Source organism: Phlebotomus argentipes, unplaced genomic scaffold (assembly GCF_947086385.1).
Source record: "Phlebotomus argentipes unplaced genomic scaffold, Phlebotomus argentipes genome assembly contig_15, whole genome shotgun sequence".
NCBI lineage: Eukaryota > Metazoa > Arthropoda > Insecta > Diptera > Psychodidae > Phlebotomus > Phlebotomus argentipes.
This window is the reverse complement of record NW_026776181.1, coordinates 3,953,236-3,968,970: the sequence shown is the minus strand read 5'-3', so window position 1 is coordinate 3,968,970 and position 15,735 is coordinate 3,953,236. Positions and strand designations below refer to the sequence as shown.

The window sequence follows — 15,735 nt, the reverse complement described above, 5'->3', positions numbered from 1 at the left end:
ATATAAAGTTAGATAAAAAATAAAAATCTACAGGACAATTTCTTATTAATGAGGGAAAATTGGTGGTAGAATTTAGACCTTTACCTTCACGTGGAAATTCGCGGCACATCGGTATGTCTCAGGACTTCAGGCGACTCTATTTTATTTAGAGTCACTGTAATTAAATTTTGCTACAAGCATTGATGCACAACCTCTTCTGTTTGACAGAAAACCATTATTTTGCCCTCCTTGTTCTGCATTCACTTTGCTAGGTAATTAGATACGGGGAAGTTTTAAAAACTGCATCAATCAGTTTTCAACCTTCACGCTCTCACATGAACACTCGAGAGAAATTCCAAATAATATTTTGCTATAATTTAATATCCGCTTGACTTCCTCTCGCACTTTTCATCGTCCTTTCTCTGCTCCGTAACTCCGTACATATTTCTCCCCATTGATCAATCGATCTCGTCTCCTCCTGGAAAACACCCATCAATACGACAATTATACACTCATCTCTCTCACTTTGAGAATTTTCTCTGCCCCGGTGAAGAACATATTGAATTTTCGTTTCCATACGTTTGTGTATCACATTTATATTGATTATAGTGGCTCTATGTGGCTGAGTGAAGAAAATGAGGTCATTGTACGATCTTCTCTTCTCTTTGAATAAAAATCAAAAATCACCTGCTATTCGTTTTATACGCGTTGAAAGTACATTCACATATGAGAAGAAGAAGAAAAAAAAACATTATGTGGTTCTGATCCCACCCAGAAAGAAAAGAGGAAGATGTGGAAAGAGAGAAGAAATCACAGCCAGAAGCATAAATACGGAAGAAGGTGAAAGAAATTTTTATTCCAAGAATTCAGTGTGAGAGAGAGAAAAGAACATCCCAAGTCCAGATCTTTGGACATGGCTAAAGTAATAACACCACATATTCACTCTCAACCAAAATATCCCCAAAGGAATAACTCTTTCACAGAGTTTCTCGCTTCGGGACTCTGTCTCTCTAATGTCTCACTTTATCATTTCAACCAATCTCGGGCACATTTTGACGTCTACACGCTGTCCCTCCTCTTTTTCCCATTAACTCGCCACTTGTGCGATATTTTAATGGGGACTCTCCCCTCGAAAAAATCTCTCTCTATATATATATATATATATATATATATATATGTATGTATTTTCAGTGTGAGAAATCTGGTTTTTCTATTTCTTCCAGGCACACCATGAAGAAAAGGGTCATTTAGTATCTCAACAGTCTGTTTGTTGCTGGAGAAAATTGAGCAAAGAAAACTGTGTCACAGTGACTCAATGATGAGACTTCTTATTTAATTAATAGCACTAAAAAGTATTATTTTACCAGACACTTTTAATCTTCCTTGTCTATCTTCATCTCACTGTCTCAATTTTCTCGTCTCAATTCTCCAAGTCTTTATTTTTCTCCTCATTTGCGAACACTTCTATCTCCTCACTAAATTGCATTGCATCAAATGTGCGAATTGCAAATTATGAAGACGAGGAAACACAGTGTTGTGAGAGATTTTTCCTCTTCTTGATGGGTATGAAAAAAATAAGAAACAGGCAAAAGACTTTAATTTATGCTAAAAACTATAAATGCACTTTACAATAAAATTTATTTATTCATCCCCCTCAACATTATTCGGTCTTTGACCCCAATTTTTCTCCACAATTCAAACATATTCATTCCTTTAAAATCTATTTTACCATGTCATTCTGTATAAATTTTTTCCCACAAAAACGGAGAATCACAATAAAACTCTGCGCATAGCCAAGAATGAGATAGTAGAGCTACAAAGTTGTACAGCCTTTTTTTCTGGGGATATGTTGCACTGCTGCACTCACCCCTAAAATAAAATACACAAACAATTGCAAACATGAGGCTTCCGAGAGGAAAAAGGATACGATGGAAAAAGACCCCCCAAAGTAATATATAAAACTGATTTTGGCACTGGACACACCATCATCTCCTCTCCCTTGGACAATTGCACCACCGCCACACACAGTGGAAGAGAGTCGAAATAATAATGGCCATCCCAAGAGCTCTTCCCATCTGCAAAAATCTCTGACAAGGGGTTGAAATTTACACATTATATACAAGTGAGGAGGCACATAAATTGCAATACTCGCTCCAGCATTTTCTCTCCATAACATATGGACGATGATTGCAACTCGGACAAAAGTGAAAATTGAAAGCAACTCTGCAAGACAATTAATTGAAAAGGAAACAATCAACCATTTAAGCAAGTTAAGTGGAATTGAAACTCCCAAAAGTCAAAGGAACACACACCCCAAGGGAAGACTTTCAAATTCAATTCATATCGTCCTTAACCAACTCGCTTGTTCTCAGAATGACCATCAAATGGGTTAAACATTCGCATATTCTCCACAAATATTAAACACTATATCTAAACAAAAAAAAGACCAATGAATTTGCACAAATTGTTTAAAGAAAACCATAATGGATGAGATGTGAAATAGTAATTATAATTTCAAGTAAGAAACGATAGAACCGCAATAGAGCAATTGAATTACAAAATGCTACAAATATCCACGATATGGTTTCACGTGTAATAAATCTCTTTCGGTCATTGTGTGTGATGTTGCAGAAAAAAGAGAATCACATTTTCACTCTCCTTTCTCTTCCATCAATTTTTCGCGTTCATTGAACTGAATTTTGGTTCACGAAAAAAAATTGCGATATATCTCTCCCACTCCCCCCACAATTGTCTTTCACCAATATTCTCTCCTTTTCTCTCTCTCTCTCTCTCCCTCCCTCTTCTTCTTGCCGCGCGCCACAGACGCGAAGAACTCACCTTTCGAAACACACCAAACAAAAAGGTGCAACACTCTTGTAAGCATTTCTTCCAGCTTTCTTCGTGCCTTTTCTATACATCACTTTTTTCATATCAACTTTGCCGCCAAAAAAAAATTTTTTTTTTTTCCTTTCCATATTCTATTCCAGCCCAATTCGCGCTCCTTTCCCTTCTCTGACTCCTCTCATCGACAGCGCGCGCGGGTGCTTCTCTTTTGCAAATAAAAAGAAACAACTTTACAGCCAATTTGATACCATGTCGAGGGGGGCGCTGAGGAGTGGAGTAAATGAATTATTTTGATACACACATTTGCAGTGAATTTGATATGAAAAGGAAATATGTATATAATGCTGGAGTGTTGAAAAAACGACCATACAACAATCGCTCGTACTCTTTGACATTATAAAAGTGTATTATATACCAGCATGTAATACTACATGGAGCAGTATTATGTACATTACTCATGTACATAGGGAGTCATACAATATAGAGAACCACACTTCCGACTTTCTATTTTCTCAGTGCGCGCCATTTGCCACGAGCAAATGGTGAAATAATACATTACTGGGTTCATCACAAAAATTGCATCTCGCAGTGTCAAATACACTTTTCGCATCGCATCACTTCAGCAACCAATTTCATGATCAACCCAATGGAATCTATGCAGGATTCTCGCCAAAGTTGAGCAATATGTGGCGAGGACATGAAAGAGTTTTCTACTCACCACGGACGACTTCTCTGTTGCCGGCCACTTGGAAAGTGACACTGACGCCTGGGTTGACATGGAAGTACACCACATGTCCGGGCTGCGGACCCTGCGAGTGCTTAGGGCAGTAGGGTTGCGGCTCGAAGCCGGGCCCGAAGTGGAACACTGAATCTACGAGTTGCCAGCCAGCCGGAGCGGCGGCGGCTGCAGCCGGAGCACCTCCGCCGGGCGGCGGAATGGGAATGGCCGGGCCGATGTGGTGGATCTGTGGATGCACTGGCGGATGCATCGGGCGCGCATGGAGCGGCTGGGGCGGTGCCGGCGGCGGCATCTGCGCCTGACATGGTGCAATCTTGGTGGATATGGTAGCCTGGGTGACCATCTTGGCGCTCGTGGTCATCGCCACAGAGGTCGTAGCCCTGGCTGTGGGTGTCACCACGGCAATAGCCGTTGTGACAGCCGATGTTGATGATGTGGCATTCGTCTGGGTCGCGGATGTTGATGCTTCTGTTGCCATTGTAGCTTGATTGCACTTCCAATTCACACTTGAAGTGATATTTGTGGCCAAACTGGGTTCGATTGTCTCTGACAATGTTGCAATTCGGTGGGATTCCTTCAGTGGTGGCTTCACACTATCCACATTTGCCCTCACCATTAGCTCTCTTCAACCCTACAATTTTCCACATACACTCCTGTTATTCTCACATAAACTATCCCAGTGACTTCTTCACTTCTCGACAGTAAATATATTACGAATATGCGCGAGGAAAATCACCTCTGATTGGAGTTACAGTTCTTCAAGCTCAAAATTCCCACACCCACAACACAAAAGTGTCCACTCAATTAATTAACTATCAGTCACCATAATCAGAAAACAGTTCCAATGGAGATACAAACAGTAAGAAAAATTACATGATTACACATCCACATTACCTTCTTTTTCACAAAATTATACCTCACCGTGGCGTGAGGTATAAATTGAAAAATACTCTGTGTCTCTTTCAGTGCCGATCAGACCAAAAAAAAACCGAAAAAGGGAAGAATAAACAGAGAAAAAAATACTGTGTGAGGACAGCAATTAATAGGTCTTGCTGTTTCAGTAAGTGGCGCTGTTGCCGCTGATATTCTTGCACAATTTTCGTGATTTTTATCTGTGAGATTCCATATCTGCAAAGACGAGAAAAACAAGAGGTATAATCAATTGATAAGCATAGAATCAAGTGTAGAGTGTTATGAGTATTGCACGTGTAGCCAAATTGAAAAATATTATATCTATTAATTTTAACAGACAACAAAAAAAAACGTACGAAAGAATCAGAAAAATCACGAGCAAAATGAACATGACAGAGCGACCGAAAATTGTCACCAAATTGAGATTTGATGCAATTATTGAGTTGTATTATTAGATTTAACTGCGAAAATTTCACAGCACGTGATTGATGGTGGCAGAAAAAAGGAGTTTCACGTCTTCGTTTTACGTAATTTTCTGCGAAATAATCTTCTATCTCAAACCACACCACCTCATTGAACCTCTCAGAGTGGAGTGTTGTGAAAGAGGAAGAGGCGGATTGGCAACACACCAAAAAAGAGCGATATAAGCGCGCGCGGAAAGCCCAAAAATCAAAATGCCAGAGATATGGAGCAATCAATAAGACGTACAGTGAGACTTTGGCAGAAGCTATTAGAAGGTAATAAATTTTAAAGCAAGAGAAACGCCTTTCTGCTATCAGTCGCACAATTTTTCCAATTGATCCCTTATCTCTATTCACAGCCACCCACAATTCTCCGTAAAGCTACACGATGGGGTAGACAAAATGCGAAATTGAGCAATTAAAAGAGACTTTTCAGTGCTCAACGTAGGGATTTTTTTTATATTCCGTCCCTTCTCTGTCTCGCCCCTTCACAGTAATGGCAATCTTCTACAGTTTTTACACCCCGTTCTTTGTACACGATGCCCTAAAGCTCGTAGTATCTTTCATCGTCACAATAATAATAATAATAATAATAATAATAATCGTGCTCCCTTCATTAACGAGCCTTCATAAATAAATAACGTAGAACGAATTAGTGTGTAACACCCTCAACAAATAACAAACACTCACTAAAATCTCATATACTTGTATTGTGATTTATGAGGACTCCAACACTCTCACGCTGCCGCCATTCAACCCTTTGACCTTTTCCCCCGACAATCCATTTACCCACCAGATGGCAAAGAAAGCCCTCCCCGTGCGTCCGGAAAATCCCTGACTCACACGTCAGAGCAAACGATCGCTGGTCTTTTCCTCGAGGTGGGCGAATGCCCATCACATTTCGCCAACTATAAATAGGCATTCATTTTCTTAAACATTCAACATCACATGAAAAACAAAATTCTGCAATCTTTTTTACATCATCCCCACAAAGTGTGTTAAATAAATCGAAAAAAAATCTCTCATTTGAGAGATAGAACGAAATCTCTCAAAGTCCTTTTCAATCAATTTCCGCCTTGAAAAATCCTCTGACCCAGAAGTGTACACATCACACTCTCTCGCAGAGCAGCAACAAAGGCTCACTCATCCGTCACGTGAAGTGAGCGCGCGAGAGTCAAGAAACTCTTGAGGAAAAATCCTTGAAAACATTCTTGGAATATTACAAAATTGCATTTTAATGACAATGTGATGAAAGAAAGGTCAAATCAAGTGGAAAATCTGGCGTTATTTCATTATTGCCAATCAACCATGTAAGGTGAAGAGGATCTTTCTCCTCTATTGTTTTGCATTCAATAAATCTTACACCATCACACACCATTCGAGCGAGATGTTATACCATCGAGAGCCTCCTCATAAAGCATCCATTCAATATAACCAGCAATTCATTTGCCAAGACGAGAGATAGACTGACAGGGCACAAAAACGAATCATATTTCCTGTATACTCTCACCGAAATGTGAATTTTAATACGGAGTTACAATTCGCAAACGGGACAGAGCGGGAAGCAAGGTGGAGAATAATGAGATGAAGAATTGATATGTAAAGTTTCCTCTCACTTTGTAGTTCTCCTTCGCACTTGTGCAAACATTTTTCCACCCAATACATGATTTTTCGTCACTTTTTCGCCCAGATTCTCATTGAATTGAGAATTGAAAACTTCATCTCAAGATAATTCGAATTGCTGCATTTCTCCACACGCAAAGACACAGCCAAGAGGCACCAAATTGCAGTGTGGCTCTGACCAATCAAGAGATCCGGGTACAAGAATGACCCGACAAAAGACCTTCAAGTGTACTCAGAAAGAAAAAGAGGTGAAGAAGTATGAGATGGATAAAAAGTGCAGAGGAAAAAATTCAAATTCACACACAGATCGTCAAAAAATAGAAACTTTCACTTTTCACCGTGTCTCCTCTCTATGTCTTCTATTAATTTGAACCAGGCAGAGTGTAACAGCAGCCACGAGCAATTCAATGTATGTACCACCGACCCAGCACATAGACACTTACGCTCCTCCATCAGCAGCGAGTGCATCCATGTCTTCACCTTCTCTGCATTTCCACCTTCATAATCATCATCTACATAACCATAAACAGGAGAATGTATAGAACTCAAAGAGGCCCCAGAAACAATACAATATTATAATCTTAGAATAATATACTAAGTAGAATGTGGACCAAAAGGAAGGCCAAAAATAAATATAATCCTGAAACAAACAATTCGTGAACCTTCTTCGCAACCCACACGACTCTATTAAATCTCTTGAATAATTCTCTAGCTACAATTGTTTCAAAAACACCCCCCGCAACCCAACCTATTAAAGCATCTTAGCCACTTTTTCCCACTATACGCGCGCAAGCAAACACGTCAAGACCACACCGGAGCCATAAAGAAGAGATGGCGAAAAGAGAGAATCATACAGATACATATTTTTCTGAAGCACTCTCATTATGCACACACGAGATTGTGCAAAATTCAAGAGATGAGGTAATGTAGAACAAACGGATGTTAAAAGATACTCGAGAGAAATTTTCATTGTGTCTCCTCATTCATACATTTCACCTCAAAGGAAGGAGAAGCTCAATGTGTGTTCAAAATTGAGATATCACCTCGGTTTCTGTACTTCTCTATCCTCAATGACAACACTAATTTATCATAAAATCACCATAGTAAGGGAGAAAGGACCACAAAAGCTGTAAAATTATCCTATACAACAGGAAATGAATCGATAAGTAAGTCAAAATAAACACTTTTCCATCATGAGAAGAAAAAACCAAAGCTCTGCAACACTATCCGGCACTTTGCTAATGTACAAAGACACATCATCTAATATTCTGAGTGCACACCAGTGCTTTAATTCACAGATTATTTTACACTTTAAATCCATTCTATTCTAATGGACATCGCGTCTTCTCAGCAGTATAATGACTATATCTCTTTCAGTCAGATTATCATCAAGTTTACTGGACGGCTATTCTCATGCAGTAATTTTGTAAAACGAACGTTTAAAAATTAAGCAGATCGGTGGCTCTGATTGCGGAGGAAGTTGATATTTAATATGAAATTTTTGTTTTACTGTACCCTGTTGTCCCATTCTCTGCGCAATCAAACAATCACGTCTCTCTGCGCAGAAAACAACCAAACACAAACATTATGTATGTTCTATAGAGTGATTTGTAAAGATTACTGGTAAATTGCATTGCACTTCTCATGTCCCTTCAATTTATTTTTCTCACCTCTACCTTTATTAATTGCAAGAGTGGAGTAAAAAACAAATTTAAGCAACAACACGTGAATTTGAATATTTTTCTCTTTACAACCGAGTTAGAGACCTTTTTCTACCAAAATGTTCACTATACTTTTTACGTGAATTTGCCCTCTAGTCACACCATTTCCATATTATTATTTGGTTGATGACACAAAACATCATCTCACATGAGAGTCACTTCTCTCCAATAGAAAAAAGTGTAAAGCTATAATTACACAACAATATTATGAATTTCTTCCCTCTCACTCATACAACATCTCTCGCCATCTCCCTCTCGCACTGCCACCTCGTAAAAATGATGATGAATAATGGCGAGAGAAAGAAAGAATTACAAATAGTAAAAAAAAACTGAATTACATGCATTATAATGTTACTAATGTTGTATAACTGGAGGAATCACGCTTCACAAATTGTGAGACTTTCGCAGTGTGCAAAATTTCGTATATATGTAGTCATCATCAGAGGGACCGAAAACAAGAAAAATATTTATCATTCTTCAATGTTTCCCTCAGCTCAAAAATCATCTGATTTGCCCTATTCTTTCTCATCTCTTGAATTTTATTATTACTCCTCGCCTGGCCGTATATCAACCATGTGCAATCTCCACACTTTCACCCCATTCATCATCAATGCCATAGGCAAATATGAAGGATGGAAGGTGTACTTTTGGTTTTTCGGGGGGAAAGGCAGAGTGCGCGCGCGACAGAGGTGAGAAAGAAGCGAAGAAGTGCCAACAAAATGGGGATGTGGAGTCGGTGAATGAATATAAATAAAGAAAGTGTGGGTGTTAAAGACGTGGCGCACATGAAGGGGTGAGATGTACACTAGGAGGGGAGGAAGGAACTTGATGGAACATTCGCCAATACAAGGTGATGAATCTCTTCTTTTTCTCTTTTCATTTCACCCCCCGCTTTTATCTGCGCCACCCATTTTTTCCACAGTATTCCCATGCAAAATGGTTGAATGGTGCGGCACACTTTGGATATCCATCACATTCTACACCTATTTCTCAGGCCCTCATCCATTTCTCTCTTCCAGCACTAAATTCTACCCACGACTCAGCCACCAAAATCCACCCTTTTTGCCATTTTACCCAAGAAAAAAAATATCCAGTTCAAATTCAACTCGTGAGACCACGTCAAATGCTTCTTCTCTTTATGTCACACATAAAAAATACATCACGCTGTCCTATCACAAATGCAATACCGACAATTCTTGCCACAACGCCTGGAAACTTGCACCGCGAACGGGACAAACTGTGCCGCAGCGTGCTGAAGAAACGACCGAGTGATATGTCTCAATGGAGCGAAAATCCTCGGACAAATTTGAATTTAAATATAAAATATCTACAATAGAAGAAGATATCTTTGGAATAAAAATTGTGACGCAATGGAATTTTCAGCATGAAAGGATGTATGAACTGAAAGAAGAAGAACCACAACTAATTGCATTTGAGAAAAAGTCTTTCATCCTCCACATCCACGCATATCCTCTATTCTGTCATAGCTCGATGTGCTGTAATTGTGAAAATATCCCTCAGAGAAACCATTTGAAAAATCCCACAGATGTATTTTCATCATGGAATGGAAGAAAGTCGAGAAAAACCACATAAAAAGAAATCTAATATCACAAAATAGATTCAATTTTGCATTTTTAATTTCACATCCCAATTCTCTCTTTCTCTGGCTCGTGGGAGTAAACAACACTCCACCGCTAGAATAAGCCCGAATGTGTGGAACATGAAGGAATCCAATGAAAGTATGTATATCCTAACATTCTGCGAGATATCTCACTGAGACTGACGGCAAATAATGTTTTGTTGGAAAACGTGCAATAAAAAAGCTAGAGAGAAAAGTGACAGACTTTGCAGTGTGCTCAAGTGCACAAATTTATGGAGAATAAATAAAATTTCGTCGTCTAAAAGGAGCAAAAACAGTGTGGGCTTTTATTTATACCATAAAATAGAATTAGGATAAATGCCGTCTAGACACAACATTCGTGTTTTCTCAGCTCTATTTATTATTATTTTCAATCTCAAAAACTTAATGGCGAGCAAGATGTGCTAATTGTCCTTTCGCATGGTATTACATTTTGACTTTTAGGGATAACTAAAATGAGGAATGAATTTTTGATGTGACTCTTCAAATGACAAAGATAAAACTCTCTTTTCCTCCCCAGTTTAATAACCATTCTATAAAGCCCACAGAGTCGCCTTTGGCCTCCAAGGAGACCCTCGAATTCCCGCGAGAGTGACATTCTCGCCTCCGCAAAGCAAAAACACCAAAATCTCTCTCAATTCTCTCATTTTACACTCCCACACCCCACAATCACGCGAAACACCCCCCGACAATGGCTGTGATTTTCAAACTGCGATCCAACGAGGACTGTCGTGTCGTATGTTGAGCGATTGCATGGAAATTTGACGCGAGAACTTCCTCATATCTCGCGGAAGTGTAAAATTAAATTTGATGTTCGTTATCAATAGCGTCACAATTCGATATTGTACCATATTTATCACAGGAATACGCACTAGATAACATTCCTTTCCTGACACAAATTCAGCCCGCGACAGCAACAGCATCGCCATGTGTAATGGCCTTTATTCACCGCCACTGAAGACACCCTTTCATTGCCTTTGCAATACATGCAGAAAATCGTGCATTAAATCTCGTGATTTATTCTGATGCAAGCAATTTGCATTCTTGCACTTTGAAGATTAATCCAAGATAAATTATAATCTCTCGCACATTTAACTATTCTCAGAAATGCGAATATACCTTGAGGTTATTGGTGGTTTTTCCAACTAAACTTTATACCTTTCTTACCGCCATTCATAATTTTTCACGAGAAAATATCAATTTTCAATGCAAAAAATATGATAGTTTTTCTTTCCTTCTCGCCATCTCTTTCCTCGCCAACCACTAATTAGATAATCGATGAATTCATTTTAATAATAACTATGTATTCAACATTAATTAATGGGCATGCTGAAGGAGAGAAAAAAAACTTGAATTTCAGCACAAAAAGAGAAACACCCAGTGTTGGATGTGGAATTAAATTCACTTACTTTATATTATGTACAAGAGTGTGACCTCGAGAAACCACCCAGAACAACATTCAAATTATTCTTCGGATAACAGACAACATTATCGTTCTTTTTACGAGTGTCACACTGGATGCAGACTATCTTGGGATTACTAAAAGGAGTGGTTCTTCTCAGAAATCTTCAAAATTCAACATTCTGTCGCACCCTCGATCTCTCCGCAGATTTGCTAAATCACGTACCGTTTTATGGAAATTTATAATGCATGTCAAAGGTTCAACTATTAAAGGGTCATTGGACTTCAATTTTCCATTAAGAATTCTCAAAATTCTGACAAACTAACGCTAGAATTAGCCGTTTCTGAAAATCCATCCTAGATCAAAACATTTTACGGCGATCAATAACAATTTTATTTTTATGCCAAACTGTCAATAACAGATAACATGAACATGTTATCAATTTTATAATATTCCAATTAGGTAATTTGAACTTCAAATGTTTACAATACTTGCGCTGACTGAGGAACAATCATTCGTCGTATTCTGAGAAATTCACTGCTTTCACGGAATTTGTTGCAATCGCAATTCAGTAACCATAATAAAATAATAAATGCTCTGTAATGAAAATTTTAGTATCACTGATAGCGGATGTCGTTCTCAGGTAAACTTTTGTGGCTGATTCGCTTATATTTGATCATTTTTGATAATAGATTCTTTTCATCTGATCATAAAAAGGAAAAGAAAACAGAAATTGTGATGTGAAATGCCAGTTTATCCATTAGAAGAAGGTAAAAAATATATAGAAAGATTGTCAATAAAAATATCAAGCAATCGAAACGATTCCAAACACCCTTTCGCTATTCTCCTGCGAAAATCACTTCAATTGTAAAGATGTTTTCACTGAAAGCACTTCCCTCAACAATCCCCTGAAATTGCGAGAAAATTTGATTTTACACATGTATTAAATTTCTGTCTTGGACGTGAAATATAGACGTCTTGCCAGAAAGTTCTCCCTTTGTGAAGGGGGTGAAAATGGCGAAAGTACTCGCAGTTTGAACATCACTGAATAACGTCACTATTTTCGTACTTCATGTATATATATATTCATGTATTTCTGGGGGCGCAATTTGCCGAAAGGGGAGGGTGGGGGTGGGCAGATTGGACGGATTCGCCGTGGCGGCGAGAAGTGGAATGAATGGTGAGACAACAGACTGACAAAAATAATATGCATTGAGCGCCCACGGATTTCACTCCCTCGCACTCTCTCTCTCTTCGGGGCGCTGAGAGCGTCTCCCACGCAAATCAAAGGGCGCCATTTGATGTGCTCCAACATTGAGGGAGGTCAGAAAGGTCTCTTCTCATCACGTCGCTCAGTCGTGGGGGCGATATTTCTCGCCTGACTCCTCTGAGCTCGACAGGGGTTGCGCCACGAGATCAATCGAGCCTTTTCACTGGGCTCCGGAGATCAGGTGGTGACTTTCCAGCTGGCTATCTGGCCCAGAAGACGCAGTATGAAAACCCCACACAAACTATGCCTATTCTGTACCTCCGGACGCGAGTGTCTCAGCGAATTGATAAAGCCACTGGTGAAAAAGCTAAAACTTAGGAATGAATATAAATATAATTCCTGTTTCCGAACGCAGTTTCGTTATTCAAGATTTTCAGGTCTCTGATAAACCGGTCTGATTCAGTAATTTTCGGAATGACTCCAAAAGAATCGTGATTTGTTAGAGACCTGTGTCTGCCACACTCCCGGACTCCCGTAGGCCGCGCTTTTCACCCTCTCTCTCTCTCTGAGCTCTTCCAATTGAAAACCACTTAGAATACCCGTCCAAGAGGCCACCACGAGAATTCCCTCTGTCGTCAGGCGTCCGGAAGAACCCACAGTGGAAAATAATTGCAAGAATTGATAAGCAAAAAGCCCCACAAATCCCAACTTGTGCCATCTTCCCAGAATCATCTCGTGTTTCCACAGGGGATTCCCCATCTGCCCGCGCGACTCCAAGAGTCCCCTCGTCGCTTATTGCGTGGCGCCCTTGAAAAGGCGATGCAACAAAACACGCTTCAGCAGCAAACAACTTTTTGCCAGCTCTGGACACCTTTTTTTGCCATCACCATCGCGGTTCTTCGCCGTCTTTTTTTCGCAGACGCCCCACAAGTCCACCATCGACCGCCGCGGACGCATAGCATAAATCCATTGCGCGATGTGTCCTCAGAGCCCCGCGGGGGCACCGCCAGCAAGGCTGAGACACCGTGGCAGGCGTGGAATTGGCTGATTTGCAAGCGGAGACGGAGATTTTGTGGCAACATACGGAAAGGATGAAAACGGAAACAACGCCCAATGGAGGTAGGCCGTCATGGGGCGCTACGCCACTGGCCTTCTATCCAACTTACATCGTCCGTGCGTGAGCAGCAGCCTTGTGAGTCACTTGTGGACAATATTTTCACAATTTGAGCACTAATTTAACATGAAATTTTTTTGTACAATTAACACCACAACTGACGGCTCACTTGGCGAAACACTTTTTTGACAGTGGGGAATTTCTTTCAACGCCACGCCAGCAGCGCACTCTGGCGTGGGACAAGCGCACCAGTGAATTGGACAATTCCACATCCCGACTGAACGGCTCCAATCTGAAAACTTTTATATGCCTTAATGTATCCAATATTCTGCGAAGTACAGCATTGAGGGAGGCGATCATCTGGGTATGTTTTGTGGAAAGCAATCGCATCAAGAATTCACCAGTCAAACAATCGTGTGTTTTTCTCAAATTCCCACATAATTTGTGATCTTCCTATATCTAAATATAATCAGAAGTGCTTCAGAAGGAGATGAGTCTAATAAACAATGGATATCAGCTGAAAGACGATATAAGAGAGAGCTTTCTGTAAGCATAATTTGTACAAAATCAGATTTGTTTACATCCACACAGCAATCTGAATCAAAACACTAATCAAAACTAACTTTACAGACTCGCGGAGAAGAAGAAAGATTTGGGCAATGAGCAATACAAGATTAAGAACTATGCTAGAGCCATACGGTTCTTCTCTGATGCAATATCCTTGTGCCCAAACCATCCAGCCTACTTTGTCTACCGTTCGGCCTGCCACATGATGCTGAGTGACTTCAAGCAGGCTCTGGCCGACGCCAGATATGCCGTGAATCTCGAGCCGTCGTTTGATAAAGGCTTCATTCGAATAGCGAAATGCTGTCTTATGTTGGGCGATTTAGCGGGATTCGAGCAAGCCGGCAAGGCTCTCATGAATCTGGATCCAAAAAGCACAGCTCTCAATATGGAAATACAGAATATTATCCAATTGCGAGATCTCGAAGCTAAAAGTGTGGCTTTGTATGAGAAGAGAGATTTCCGATCAACGATATTCCAATTGGACAATGCATTGAAAATCGCTCCGGCATGTCAGCGATACAAATTGCTAAAAGCCGAGTGTCTGGCTCTCCTGGGAAATGTTGATGAAGCAAGTGCAATTGCCCTGAACATTATGAAAGAGGATAGGAAGTGCGCTGAAGCCACATTCATTCGTGGACTTTGTCTGTATTACATGGGAAACTTAGACAAATGCGTAATACTTTTCCATCAAGCATTGACTCTCCAGCCGGATCATCAGAAAGCGAAGATGTATCGGATGACTGCTCTCAATCTGAAATCATGCAAGGATTGCGGAGATGAATTGTTCAAAGCAGGCAGATTTGAAGACGCTTATGCGGCCTACTCAAAAGCCCTGCAAATTGACCTGTCCAACAATGATGCCAACAGCAAATTGTACTACAAACGTGCTCAAATGAGTTACGAGATGAAACTGAAGAAAGACTGCGTGAGAGAGTGCAGTTCAGCGCTTGATATAAGGAATGACTATTTGGATGCAATTCTCCTGCGGGCTAAATGCTACAGTGAATTGGAAGAATACGAGGAGTCTGCGAGAGACTACGAACAGGCATTTAAGATGGTGAAATCTGCAGAAATCATAGAACTTCTGCGAGGAGCGAAGTATGACATGAACAAACCCAAGACTTTCTGCTACTATAAGACTCTGGGTGTTGATAGAAATGCCACTGGCGAGGAGATCAAAGCGGCTTACAGGAAACGTGCTTTGGTTCATCATCCAGACAGGCATATTCTCTTGCTGGAGAATGAGAAAAGAGAGCAGCAGAGGAAGTTCAGAGAAGTCGGACAAGCATACACTGTTTTGTCTGATGTTCAGAAGAAGGCAAGATACGACAGTGGACAGGATCTCAGCAAATGTGAGGCAGATTTTGATCCTACGGAAACTTTCCAGAAATTCTTCTTCTCCGCCAATCAAGGATCTTTTCATATTCAATTTTAATTAAAAAAAAAAAGCTGAAATAATCGAGTTTTCATATTTATATTGCTTCTGCGTGAGGTGAGCTTCTGGCTGGGTCGATTTGTGGGACG

General features: G+C 40.2%; 2 protein-coding genes across 2 annotated transcripts; one reads left to right on the top strand and one right to left on the bottom strand.

Annotated features, from left to right (window-relative positions):
• Positions 1 to 3,533: 3,533 nt before the first annotated feature.
• On the bottom strand, positions 3,534 to 13,831 carry LOC132261531 (uncharacterized). Its single transcript, XM_059760379.1, has 2 exons — positions 13,697 to 13,831; positions 3,534 to 4,690 (listed from the first exon to the last, which is right to left on the bottom strand). Exon 2 carries the CDS (start codon positions 4,176 to 4,178, stop codon positions 3,534 to 3,536), a length of 645 nt encoding a protein of 214 aa, XP_059616362.1. The 5' UTR covers positions 4,179 to 4,690; positions 13,697 to 13,831.
• A 156-nt stretch (positions 13,832 to 13,987) lies between these two features.
• LOC132261777 (dnaJ homolog subfamily C member 7-like) lies at positions 13,988 to 15,716 on the top strand. Its single transcript, XM_059760743.1, has 2 exons — positions 13,988 to 14,190; positions 14,275 to 15,716. The coding sequence occupies exons 1-2, from the start codon at positions 14,135 to 14,137 to the stop codon at positions 15,644 to 15,646; spliced, it is 1,428 nt and encodes a 475-aa protein (XP_059616726.1). The 5' UTR covers positions 13,988 to 14,134; the 3' UTR covers positions 15,647 to 15,716.
• The last annotated feature ends 19 nt before the right edge of the window (positions 15,717 to 15,735 follow it).

Coding starts and splice junctions, on each gene's coding strand:
- LOC132261777 (XM_059760743.1), top strand. CDS start 14,135: ATGAGTCTAATAAACAATGGATATCAGCTGAAAGACGATATAAGAGAG. Junction 14,191..14,274: donor GATATAAGAGAGAGCTTTCT/GTAAGCATAATT, acceptor CTAACTTTACAG/ACTCGCGGAGAAGAAGAAAG.
- LOC132261531 (XM_059760379.1), bottom strand. CDS start 4,178: ATGGTGAGGGCAAATGTGGATAGTGTGAAGCCACCACTGAAGGAATCC.